The sequence below is a fragment of the Bos taurus genome, chromosome 3 (assembly GCF_002263795.3).
Source record: "Bos taurus isolate L1 Dominette 01449 registration number 42190680 breed Hereford chromosome 3, ARS-UCD2.0, whole genome shotgun sequence".
NCBI lineage: Eukaryota > Metazoa > Chordata > Mammalia > Artiodactyla > Bovidae > Bos > Bos taurus.
The window spans coordinates 57358354-57371948 of record NC_037330.1 but is presented as its reverse complement, the minus strand read 5'-3'; the positions used below and the strand labels follow the sequence as shown (position 1 = coordinate 57371948).

General features: G+C 36.0%; 2 protein-coding genes across 2 annotated transcripts in view; one reads left to right on the top strand and one right to left on the bottom strand.

The window, feature by feature from the left end:
• ODF2L (outer dense fiber of sperm tails 2 like) overlaps positions 1 to 13595 on the bottom strand; it is a 399873-nt gene that overhangs the window by 342399 nt on the left and 43879 nt on the right. The gene's annotated exons all lie outside the window — the stretch shown is intronic.
• The window catches only part of LOC784768 (calcium-activated chloride channel), a 32559-nt gene that overhangs the window by 16587 nt on the left and 2377 nt on the right, over positions 1 to 13595 (top strand). Inside the window, 6 exon segments of the mRNA NM_001242583.1 lie at positions 4826 to 5003; positions 7898 to 7998; positions 8340 to 8564; positions 8704 to 8974; positions 9538 to 9708; positions 10945 to 11181. Of these exon segments, the coding sequence (NP_001229512.1) occupies positions 4826 to 5003; positions 7898 to 7998; positions 8340 to 8564; positions 8704 to 8974; positions 9538 to 9708; positions 10945 to 11181 (1183 nt within the window).

Here is a 13595-nt window from a genome sequence, read left to right as displayed (position 1 = left end):
GTTTATTGAAATAAAAATTGTGAAATCAAAAGTTGTGAGCAACTTTTTGAGCATTATATTAAACTGCCTCCAGTACTCATCTGAATCTCTTCCAACCTAGGATAGCCTCTGTTTAAGCCTATTTATATTCCTTCAGTCAAAAAAACAGAAAATTGTTTCCCTTCCCTGATCCTCTCACTGCCTCAGCTAAAAAGTAGAGATTATTACTCTCACCTGGGCCACTAGTTAATGCAAACTCCTAGATTTCCTCATGATGTTTATTTTCTGTAAAGCATATAGGTTTAAGAAAATACACAAGTTCCAGATCCAGACAAACCTGGGACTGTAATTCTATTATTCCCTAGCTAAATGACCTTGGGTGAGTTACTCAACTCAAAAAAATCTCAGTTTTCTCAATTAATGGAATATGAGAAGTAATACTTGTTGTTCTTGTTCAGTCACTAAGTCGTATCCAACTCTTTGTGACCACATGGACTGCAGCACACCAGGCTCCTCTTTCCTCTATTATCTCCCAAAGTTTGCTCAAATTCATGTCCATGAGTCAGTGGTGCTATCTAACCATCTCATCCTCTGCCACCCCCTTCTCCTTTTGCCTTCAATTTTTCCCAGCACCAAAGTGTTTTCCAATGAGTTGGCTCTTCACACCAGATGGCCAAAGTACTGGAGCTTCAGCTTCAGCATCAGTCCTTCCAGTGAATATTCAGGGTTGATTCCCTTTAGCATTGACTAATTTGATCTCCTTGCAGTCCAAGGGACACTCAGGAGTCTTCTCCAGCACCACAATTCAGAAATATCAATTCTTCAGCATTCAGCCTTCTTTATGGTCTAGCTCTCACAACTGTACATGACTACTGGAAAAACCATAACTTTGACTAGACTGATTTTTGTCAGCAAAGTGATGTCTTTGCTTTTAAATATGTTTTCTAGGTTTTTCATAGATTTCCTTTCAAGAAGTAAGCATCTTTTTATTAATTATTTATTTAAATTGGAGGATAATTACTTTACAATATTGTGGTGGTTTCTGCCTACATCGACATGAATCAGCCACAGGTGCACATGTTCCCCCCATCCTGAACACTCCTCCCACCTCCCTCCCCATCCCATCCCTCTGGGTTGCCCCAGAGGCTTTGAGTACACTGCTTCATGCATCAAACTTGCACTGGTCATCTGTTTTACATATGGCAATATACATGTTTCAATGCTATTCTCTCAAATCATCCCACCCTTGTCTTCTCCCACATAGTCCAAAAGTTTGTTCTTTACATCTGTGTCTCTTTTGCTAAGGAGCAAACATTTTTTTTTTTAATTTCAAGGCTGCAGTCACTGTCTGCAGTGGTTTTGGAGCCCAGGAAAATAAAATCTGTCACTGTTTCCACTTTTTCCCCTTCTATTTGCCATGAAGTGATGTGACCAGATGCCACGACCTTAGTTTTTTGAAAGCTGAGTTTCGAGCGAGTTTTTTCACTCTCTTCTTCCACTCACATCAAGAGGGTCTTTAGTTCCTCTTCATTTTCTGCCATTTGAGTGGTATCATGTGCTTATCAGAGGCTGTTGATATTTCTCCCAGCAATCTTGATTCTAGCTTGTGATTAATTCAACCCAGCATTTAGCATAATGTACTCTGTATATAAGTTAAATAAGCAGCCTTGTCACACTCTTTTCCCAATTTGAAACCAGTCAGTTGTTCCATGTAAGGTTCTAACTGTTGCTTCTTGACCTGCATACAGGTTTCTCAGGAGGCAGGTAAGGTGGTCTAGTATTCCCATCTCTTTCAGAATTTTCCACAGTTGTTGTGATCCACACAATCAAAGGCTTTAGCATAGTCAATGAAGCAGATTTTTTTTAATTCCTTTGTTTTTTTCATGATCCAATGGATGTTGGCAATTTGACTTCTGATTCCTCTGCCTTTTCTAAATTCAGTTTGTACATCTGAAAGTTTTTGGTTCACATACTACTGAAGCCAACTTGAAGGATTTTGGCATAACTTTACCAGTATGTGAAATGAGCACAATTATTCAGTAGTTTAAACATACTTTGGCATTGCCTTTCTTTGGGATTGGAATGAAAACTGACCTTTTCCAGTCCTGCGGCTACGGCTGAGTTTTCCAAATTTGCTGAAGTACTGAGTGCAACATTTTAACAGCATCATCTTTTAGGATTTGAAATAGTTCAGTTGTACCTCTATCACCTCCACTAGCTTTGTTCATAGTAAAGCTTCCTAAGCCCACTTGACTTCACACTCCAGGATGTCCATCTCTAGGTGAGTTACCACAGTATCAGGGTAATTAGTGCCATTAATATCTTTTTTGTATAGTTCCTCTGTATATTCTCGCCACCTCTTCTTAATCTCTTATGCTTTGGTTAGGTCCTTAGCACTCTGTTCTTTACTGTACCCATCCTTGCATGAAATGTTCCCTTGATATCTCCATTTTCTTGAAGAGATCTCTAGTCTTTTCCAGTCTATTGTTTTCCTCTATTTCTTTACATTGTTAATTTAAGAAGGCCTTCTTAGCTCTCCTTGCTATTCTCTGGAACTCTGCATTCAGTTGAGTGTATCTTTTCCTTTCTCCTTTACTTTTCACTTCTCTTCTTTCCTCAGCTCTTTGTAAAGCCTCTTCAGACAACTACTTTGCCTTCTTGCACTCCTTTTTCTTTGAAGGAAAAAAAGCAATAGTACTTATTTAATTGCAAGAAATATGTCAGATAAATAAGTGTTCCCCTAATGTTCATAGCAGCATCATTTATAATAGCCTAGATATAGCAGCAAACCAAGTGTCTATCAAGAGATGAATGAATAAATAAGATTTAGTGTATATGTATGTATTTATACACATATACAGTGGACTATTACTCAGCAATATGAGATTCTGCCATTTGTAACAATGTGGATGGACCTAGAGGGTATGATGCTTAATAAAATAAGTCAAGCAGAGAAAGACAAAAACTCTATTATCAATTATATGCAGGACCCAAAAAATTATACAAACATCATGCATATAGCAAAACAGGCTCACAGATATAGAGAACAATCTAGTGGTAACCAATGGGGAGAGAAGAGGGGAAGGTGCAAGATAAGGGTATGGTATTAAGAAATATAAATTACTATATATAAAATGAATACACAACAGGATATATTGTATAGCACAGAAAAATATAGCCATTATTTTGTAATGACTTTACAGTATAATTCATAGAATAGTAAATTACTATGTTGTATACCTGAAACTAATATAACATTGTAAATCAACTATAATTCAATAAAAATGATACGCAAGTACTCAAGGAAGGATTGCTATTAAAAATTATAATTCTTATATATGTTTATTCAATTCTAAAATATGACTGCACTATATCTTGGGAATGTGTTATAATGTTTGCACATATTGGTTCATAAGTTTTTCTTAATGTTTTGATATGTGTCATATGACATTTTGACCACAGACTATTGCTGAAGAGATTATGTCAAATTACATTCAAACAAATAAAAACCTCTTAATTACTTATGTAATGAAATCATATAAGCTTTTACTTACAGAATCATAACAATAATATCTGAAATTTATTGAGCATATTCTACAGTAGTGCCTATGTTAAATGCTTTTCATTCATAATCTTACTTTATTGCTACCATTAATTTTTAATCAGGCACTATTATTATGCCTATTTTGCACATAAAGAAACTGAGGTACAGAGTAATTAAATATCTTTCTCAAGATCATATAATCAGTAATTGGCAAAACCATGATCAAAACCTGGTCTTTCTTACTCCAAAGTTCAAAAAAGTAATAATTACACTGAACTCTTTATAGAACTTTATTATAAATATTAACTATATTCATATTTTGGAGAAGGCAATGGCACCCCACTCCAGTACTCTTGACTGGAGAATCCCATGGATGGACGAGCCTGGTGGGCTGCAGTTCATGGGGTCATGAAGAGTTGAACATGACTGAGCGACTTCACTTTCACTTTTCACTTTCATGCATTGGAGAAGGAAATGGCAACCCACTCCAGTGTTCTTGCCTGGAGAATCCCAGGAATGGGGGAGCTTGGTGGGCTGCCGTCTCTGGGGTTGCACAGAGTCGGACACGACTGAAGCAACACAGCAGCAGCAGCAGCATACATATATTTTATATATACATATACTACAGAGAGACTAAACACTAGCTATTCAATTCATCAAAGGGAAGAGCTAGAATTTACTCTTAATGTCTCTGAGTAAATTGTGTTAGCCACTACTCTTGGTAAAAAATCAGGAAAATACCACCCTCCCAAAATTACAGTATTTGATAAATTCATGAACTTCCTTCTTCGTGACAGGTCAATGTTTTTTCCAGGAAATCCTAAGATTCTTTAATTATCAACTAAAATGCGTAAAAAGACACAAGTCACATCATTTAACTTTGTACACCTGCCTTCAGTCATGGCTTTACAAATGCTGTCTAGTCTGCAAATTACCAAAACTGCCTGGGTCATCAGGCTCCACCTCAAGTATCTCCTGAGATAATAATAATAGTTAGCACTCACTGAATATTTATTGTGTGTTAGTGTTCTAAGTGTTATATTCTTTCTGTCTTGGATAGCTTGAGTATATGTGAAAGCACTGTTAACATTCTGCCTTTGGAAACCTACAAGACCATTGTACATTACACTCATTTCCAAGCTAGCTCAACCTAGAATGACAACAGGAAGTTTCCTTTGGCCTACTCTGATGTATAGGCCTAAAGAGTTCTCCAAAATTAAAGAAAAGGTTTATTCTTAGTTTATATGTATTTAGATAAGATATTCTCTAATTATTAACAATAGTCTGGTTTTTCAACATTAGGCAATTATTCAGAGTCAACAGAGCACTTCTGGTTCTGAAATCATACTACTAACCGATGGGGAAGATAATGAAATACACTCATGCATTGAGGAGGTAAAACAAAGTGGTGTGATCATTCACACCATTGCCCTGGGACCTTCTGCTGCCAAAGAACTGGAGACACTGTCAGATATGACAGGTAAACCTTTGGAATAGAGTTTAAATAGAAAATACCTTTTCAGTTTCTCTCATTCCAGGGACTCTTTCCCCTTAAACTATAAACTGCTCAAAATTTTCCTGTCCTAAAAAATTCATCTCTACACATGTATACCTGTGGCTGATTCATTTTGATATTTGGCAAAACTAATACAATTATGTAAAGTTTAAAAATAAAATAAAATTAAAAAATAAAAATTCATCTCTGTCCTTTCCTTCTCTTCATCCTTCAAATTAATATCTTTCCTCACCCCATTTCACTTCTCTCTGTTTCTACCTATACTAGCTTCTTCTAACATTAGTCCATATGTGTTGTCTTCACTCATTTCTCATCACTTTTTACCACCAAGATGGACCTTTGCTCTCATGGTTACTGGACTTACTCAACTGCAGTTCCAAAATTCTTACTCAGTATCTTACCTGCTCAATATTACAGTAGAGATTCAGCTAGCACTATTTTATTGAGGAGTAAATGTAAAATCTAGAGAATACAAATTATTTACCCAAGGCAATATAGTAAGACTGGGCTTCCCTGGTAGCTCAGCTGGTAAAGAATCCACAATCCACCTGCAATGCAGGAGACTTGGGTTTGATTCCTGTTTCAGGAAAATCCCTTGGAGAAGGGATAGGCTACCCACTCCACTATTCTTGGGCTTCCCTGGTGGTTCAGATAGTTAAGAATCCACTTACAATGAGGGAGACCCAGATTCAATCCCTGGGCTGGGAAGATCCAGGGAGGAGGAGCTGGCAACCCACTCTAGTATTCTTGCCTGGAGAATCCCCAAGGACAGACAGCCTGGTAGGCTACAGTCCGTGGGTCTCAAAGAGTTGGACACAACTAGAGAGCCGGACACAACCAGCAACTAAGCACAGCACAGCATAGAGAACTGAATACCAAATCTTGTTCTCTGCAATCCACTCTTTTCCAGCTCCTGACACTGAAGTTATCCCCCTCTTCATTAACTCTTGCATCATTTAGTATCTGCATTTAATCAGTTTTAGGGCTTCCATGGTGGCTCAGAGGTTAAAGCGTCTGCCTGCAATTCAGGAGACCTGGGTTCGATCCCTGGGTCAGGAAGATCCCCTGGAGAAGGAAAAAGCAACCCACTTCAGTATTCTTGCCTGGAGAATCCCATGGACGGAGGAGCCTGGTGGGCTACAGTCCACAGGGTCACAGAGTTGGACACGACTGAGCGACTTCACTTTCACTTTACTTTCACTTTCTTTAATCAATTTTACTTTATTCTACACTGTCATTCTCTAATTGTTTTGGTATATCTTAATATAACCAGAAAATAAGCAGCTAGTTTAAAATTGTCTTTAATTTTCATATCATTATTTGGTGATTAGATAAGCTTTACTAATGTGGCAAGCACTTAAATCTAATGATTGATTTTAAAATAATATTAACTGGCCAGTTTTTTTCTTTATTCTAAGATATTTTGAGCAAGGTTTAGTTATTGCAGGATTACATCTAGGATACTGATTTACTAAAAGTTCCAAAGGTCTGGAAAATTCATCTTTTGTAAGTTTAAAAAGAAAATTTTAAATGTATTTTATAGTATACTGATAAGAGTATAATATCAAATATGATTTTCCCACTTAAAATTAGAATCATATGGAATATGACTCAGCCATAAAAGAGAACTAAATACTGCCATTTGCAGCAACATTGATGGACCTAGAGATTGTCAAACTGAGTGAAGTAAGTCAGACAGAGAAAGACAAATCTATGATATCACTTACATGTGGAATCTTTAAAAAAAAAAATGGTACAAATTAACTTATTTACAAAACAGAAACAGAGTCACAGACGTAGAAAACAAATTTATAGTTACCAAGGGCAAAAGGAGCTGGGCAGAGAGAAATTAGGAGATTCAGTTAGGTTCAGTTCAGTCGCTCAGTTGTGTCCATCTCTTTGCGACCCCATGAACCACCAGGCCTCCCTGTCCATCACCAACTCCCAGAGTTCACTCAAACTCATTCGAGTTGGTGATGCCATCCAGCCATCTCATCCTCTGTCGTCCCCTTCTCCTCCTGCCCCCAATCCCTCACAGCATCAGTCTTTTCCAATGAGTCAACTCTTCGCATGAGGTGGCCAAAGTATTGGAGTTTCAGCTTTAGCATCATTCCTTCCAAAGAAATCCCAGGGCTGATCTCCTTCAGAATGGACTGGTTGGATCTCCCTGCAGTCCAAGGGACTCTCAAGAGTCTTCTCCAACACCACAGTTCAAAAGAATCAATTCTTCGGCGCTCAGCCTTCTTCACAGTCCAACTCTCACATCCATACATGACCACAGGAAAAACCATAGCCTTGACTAGACGGACCTTTGTTGGCAAAGTAATGTCTCTGCTTTTGAATATGCTATCTAGGTTGGGCATAACTTTTCTTCCAAGGAGTAAGCGTCTTTTAATTTCATGGCTGCAGTCACCATCTGCAGTGATTTTGGAGCCCCCAAAAATAAAGTCTGACACTGTTTCCACTGTTTCCCCATCTATTTCTCATGAAGTGATGGGGCCAGATGCCATGATCTTCATTTTCTGAATGTTGAGCTTTAAGCCAACTTTTTCACTCTCCTCTTTCACTTTCATCAAGAGGCTTTTTAGTTCCTCTTCACTTTCTAATTAGGATTGACATATAAACACTACTGTATATAAAATAAAGACCTACTGTATAGCATAGAGAAGTCTACTCAATATTCTGTAATGTCCTATATGGAAAAAGAATCTAAAAAAAGAATGAATAAATGTATTTGTATAACTGATTCACTTTGCTACATACCTGAAACTAACATTTTGTTAATCAAATATATTTCAGTAAAAATTTTTCAAATTAAATAAAATTAGTATTATAAAAGTAATAAAATTCCATTTTAGGAGGACATCGGTTTTATGCCAATAAAGACATAAATGGCCTTACTAATGCGTTCAGTAGAATTTCATCTAGAAGTGGCAATATCACTCAGCAGACTATTCAGGTCAGTATCTTAAAAAAATTCTTTGCCTTTTCACACTTGTAACAAATTTTTATTACCCTAAATAGTAACTTCTTTCTCTAATAAATAACTCATCTGTCTGAAAACATTTCAGGTTCCAGAAGAAAAACATCCTACTGAATTTGCTTTTTGTGATACTTACAGCCACTTTTTCTTTTGATTCTATTTTTAATCAATATAAACATCAACATAAGTCTTGGTTATTTTAATTGAAATCTTAAAAGTATATTTAGAATTTCTCTGAACTGACTAAACTTGGAAATCTTATTAACTGTAATAACAAATCAGTCTCACGTGTTTGTTGTTTATATTTATGTTAACAGTTGGAAAGCAAAGCCTTGGCAATTACAGAAAAGAAATGGGTAAATGGTACGGTGCCTGTGGATAGTACAATTGGAAATGACACTTTCTTTGTTGTCACATGGACAATAAAAAAGCCAGAAATTCTTCTCCAGGATCCAAAAGGAAAGAAATATAAAACCTCAGATTTCAAAGAAGATAAGCTAAATATTCATTCTGCTCGTCTTCGAATACCTGGTATTGCAGAGGTAAGAATATTTTTTATTTTCTCCATGCTTTATCAACCAATTTTTAGGAAAAAATGAAGACAACATCTCATATAGGAGAGGGAAGATATTACAAAAGCTCTAAAATAGATGTTTGTTTGTTTGTTTTTTTAATTTTCAGACAGGTACTTGGACTTACAGCCTTCTAAATAATCATGCCAGTCCTCAAATACTAACAGTGACAGTGACCACTCGAGCAAGAAGTCCTACTACACCCCCAGTAACTGCAACAGCTCACATGAGTCAAAATACAGCACACTACCCTAGCCCAGTGATTGTTTATGCACAAGTCAGTCAAGGGTTTTTGCCTGTACTGGGAATCAATGTAACTGCCATTATAGAAACTGAAGATGGCCATCAAGTAACACTGGAGCTCTGGGACAATGGTGCAGGTAATAAGAATATGCATCAACTTCCACTGAACTTAAAATTCTACTACAGTCACATGTCTTAGAAGTCAGGAGTTCCTAATATCCAAAGAAACGTACTTTAAGTGAATTAAATTTAATTGTAATGCTTTTAAAATTTTTTAATCTTTCACGTAGTTATCTTGTCTAGGCACGAACATAAGCATATTTATCGTCTTTAAATTTTATGAATAATTTTACTTTTCCCATATAACAGTACAATTTTTCTCTATTTTCATTAGTATCAGTGTTTTACATTTGCTTTCTCCAGTTTAGTTACATTTTCCTTATTTTGATAGGATTCTCTTATGAAAAAATAATAACTAATATTAATTGAATGTTTACCATGAATTAGACTTTTCCAATGTCAAAGGTTGGCAAGTGGCCAAACAAGACTTTGAACCCAAGTGGCCTGATTCTTGGATTCATGTACTTAAAAAATTGTGCTCTACTATCCCCCAAAATAGCTTCCATCACTAGGGCTCATATACAGTTGATGTTGTCATTTTTACTTTGTGGTATATCTAATATTATACTTCAATATCAAGGTGCTGATACTGTCAAGAATGATGGCATCTATTCAAGATATTTTACAGATTACCGTGGAAATGGTAGATACAGTTTAAAAGTACATGCCGAGGCAAGAAACAACACGGCTAGGCTAAGTTTAAGACAACCACAGAACAAAGCCCTGTATATACCAGGCTATATTGAAAATGGTAAGTGGCATTAAAATAGAAATATGTCATTTATCTAGGTAAATTATATGTGACAAGCATTCAAATTAAAAGGTATCATGGAGGCAGCACTAGTGGTAAAGAACCCACATGCCAGTGCAGGAGATGTAAGAGACATGAGTTCGATCCCTGGGTTGGGAAGATCTCCCAGAGGAGGAAATGGCAACCCACTCCAGTATTCTTGCCTGAAGAATCGCCCTGAACAAAGAAGCCTGGCTGGCTACAGTCCATGAGGTTGCAAAGAGTTGGACATGACTGAAGCAACTTAGCATGGAAAACCTAAGTATAGAGTTATATAATCAACTTTATGTTTCAAAACCATATTTATGATGAGGGACCTAGTTTTGTTTACATCTCCCTTAGTTCATTTCAATTACACTGAAAAAAAAATTTACTGTGGCAAGCTTTTGCTATATACTAGAGCTACAGAGATTCTGATGAGCTTTAAAAATTGTGAAATTTATCAAATGCCTTCATATTTAAGCCAAAAATGTTAGTTCAAGACAAAGAGAAAAGTCTTGTTCCCAGGATTCTCTAGCGTAGAGTCTTTTGTTTATAGCTTCCTGTACCTTAAAGGTGAACTCTATACTTTTCATCAACATTAGGCTTTTCCAAATTCAAAAGTAATCTAAATGTTGTAATTCATTTTATAAAATGCCCATGCTCTTGGACATCAGTAAGCAAAGGCATTATATCGAACTAATCAATGATAATAGAGTACATAACGAAAACCTTCAGATCTTAAGTTTCACTTATATAACTTGATTTTTGCCCAGCTAGGTCATAGAACATTGAAGTCATCTAAAGTACAGTTTTGGAGAAGGCAATGGCACCCCACTCCAGTACTCCTGCCTGGAAAATCCCATGGACGGAGGAGCCTGGTAGGCTGCAGTCCATGGGGTCGCTAAGAGTCGGACACGACTGCACAACTTCACTTTCACTTTCAGAGCTACAGAGATAAATAAGGGGCCATCCTTGTCCTCAAAGAATTTAGAGTCAAGAATAAAGACAGATGGGTTAAACAACAGTACTAATATTTCATAATGTCTCCTCATCAATTTTAAAATAACACCAATAAAACAAGCTTTTTTTCCCTAAAAGTTATTACTTTTTCAATAGCTGCTACTATCACTCAGTATTAACTCCTCTACAGCCGCAAATGAGATTACAAGAATAGATATGGCAATATGAAAAGTTACAAAATTGCTTTTTTGGTAGGTAAAATTATACTGAACCCACCCAGACCTGAAGTCAAAGATGACCTGGCAAAAGCTGAAATAGAAGACTTTAGCAGACTAACCTCTGGAGGGTCATTTACTGTATCAGGAGCTCCTCCTGGTAATCACCCTTCTGTGCTCCCACCCAATAAAATTATAGACCTTGAAGCAAAATTTAAAGAAGATCACATTCAACTTTCATGGACAGCCCCTGGCAATGTCCTAGATAAAGGAAAAGGTAAGTGTGATATTATATTTTAAAATATTATATACTAAAAGAAATCTCACAGGCTTTCATTTGCTCAAAATTTTCTAATGTCCTATTTGTAAATAACATGTATAGATTGTCTACTATTGGTCACCTGTTTTCATATGTGAAAACTTAAGCCCCAAGAGATAATGGATTGGCCCAAATTACTTCTGTATTTAATAAATTAGAAGTCTAACTCACTCTCATCAGACTCTGTTGTACCAAACTGCCTCTCACAACATGAACTATCTTAGAAATTCTTTGAGAAGACTGATTTCCTAACAGAGAAAATTTTTTCTATTTTTGTACTGTGCAAGTACAGTATTTCTGTACTTGCACAATTTCATTCATTCATTGACCTTTTATTGACTTTTCAAACACTATTAGGTTCTTAAGAAATAAACCTTATTCTCAACAGTTAGGTAGAGAAGATAATTCCTGAAAATAAAAGATAATTTTATAGAATATAATGAGATACACCATTGGATGGCCACTTGTATTAATAGTTGAAGGTTAAGATCACAAGGTATATTAAAGAACTTTTCAGGGAAGACTATCCCTAACCTAGTCTTGAAGAATGAAAGAAGTTAACAAATTTAGGCGAAGATGTCCCAGAGAGAGGATCACGAGCAGAGATTTGGCTATGGAGTTTGAATTAAATTTCAAGGCCAAAATATCTCATTCATTCAAAGTTCCTCATAATAAACTGCCCTCATTCCAAAAAGCCTAAATCACTTTTAGCTTTGCTTTAAATTTAACTGAATTAAATATTGAATGACTATCATATTCCAGAATTGTGCTAGAGTAGAAGATTCTCATGGGGTAAAGTCAATCTTGTTATTTTCCCTTTAAGGTGGTAAAATGAAAGTAATATGCATATCAACAGACACAATTAACTCAGAGCTTGCCAGTGCTTAAAAGTGACTTTCAATGCTCCTTCACTTGGATTATAATACACCCCTCACTATATGCTCTCAAAAGAAATGATGCTTCTTAATCTCTTTTCCTTTGTAGTTATATTTCTTTTTGTTATTATTACACAATGAAAAAAGTCATTCTGAAGCCAAAGGAAACATAAAATACCTACAAAGAGCTCTTTGTACTTAAGTACTGAGACTCTTACCATAATAGCTTCTGAAATACAATATGACCCTTAAAACTATGGTGAAAATATATATATACTTTCACTGAAAAAGCCATAAATGAAATTATATGACTATATGTTTAGTTCTAACTTGAATTCAGTTAAGATTAAGCTTTTAGATTAAGACTGGATTCATAATAAATGCCTTATGCTGCTTGCTGCTACTGCTGCTGCTACTGCTAAGTCGCTTCAGTCGTGTCCAACTCTGTGAGACCCCAGAGACGGCAGCCCACCAGGCTCCTCTGTCCCTGGGATTCTCCAGGCAAGAACACTAGAGTGGGTTGCCATTTGCTTACAGGAACTAAAAGAAGGAAGAAAGTATTTCATACACACATTGAAAAAGAAAGCACTTCAGTGTGTTTAACCTCAAACGCCTACAGTACAAGAGATCTGATCTCCCTCTTTTCTTGTAACTAATAGGAAGATATTGTAGTTCTATCAAATTTTACCCTTAGGCATTACAAAAGGAGGTAGTAGCAGTATCTCAAAAAATAAATGAATAGCCTATATAATTTTGAATGAAAAACTTAAATTTACTGGGACCCAATTTCCATATCTGTCATATATGCAAATCAGACTAGATGACCTCGAATTACTAAAACAAGTAGATATAATTCTAATATTTTATGATCCTCTAATTTTGTCATTTTGGGCATCAACTGAATAAACATTTTTGGCCAAAAAGTAATATTTTTATTAAAGTACAATTGATCTACAACACTATTTTAGCTCTGAATACATAATATAGTGATTTGATGTATCTATACAGTACAAAATGATCACCACTTTAAATCTAGATACCATCTGTCACCATACAAAGTTACCATAGTATTATTGACTACATTCTCCATCCTGTACATTTCATCACCATGACTCATTTATTTTGTAACTGGAAGTTTGTACCTCTTAATCTCCCTTACAGATTTCACTCACTCCTGCCACTCCCCTCCCATTTGGCAAATACTTGTCCTCTGTATTGATGAGTCTATTTCTATTTTGTTATATTTGTTCATTTGTTTTGTTTTTTAGATATCACATATAAATGAAATCACATGGTATTTGTCTTTTCTATCTGACTTAATTCACTTAGCATAATACCCTCTAGGTCCATCCATGTTGTCATGTAATACAAGCTCTCATTCTTTTTATGGCTGATTAATATTCCGTTGTGTGTAAGTATGTATATATAGGGTTTCTGTAGTAGCTCAGCTGGTAGAGAATTCACCTGCAATGCAGGAGACCCCAGTTCAATTTCTGG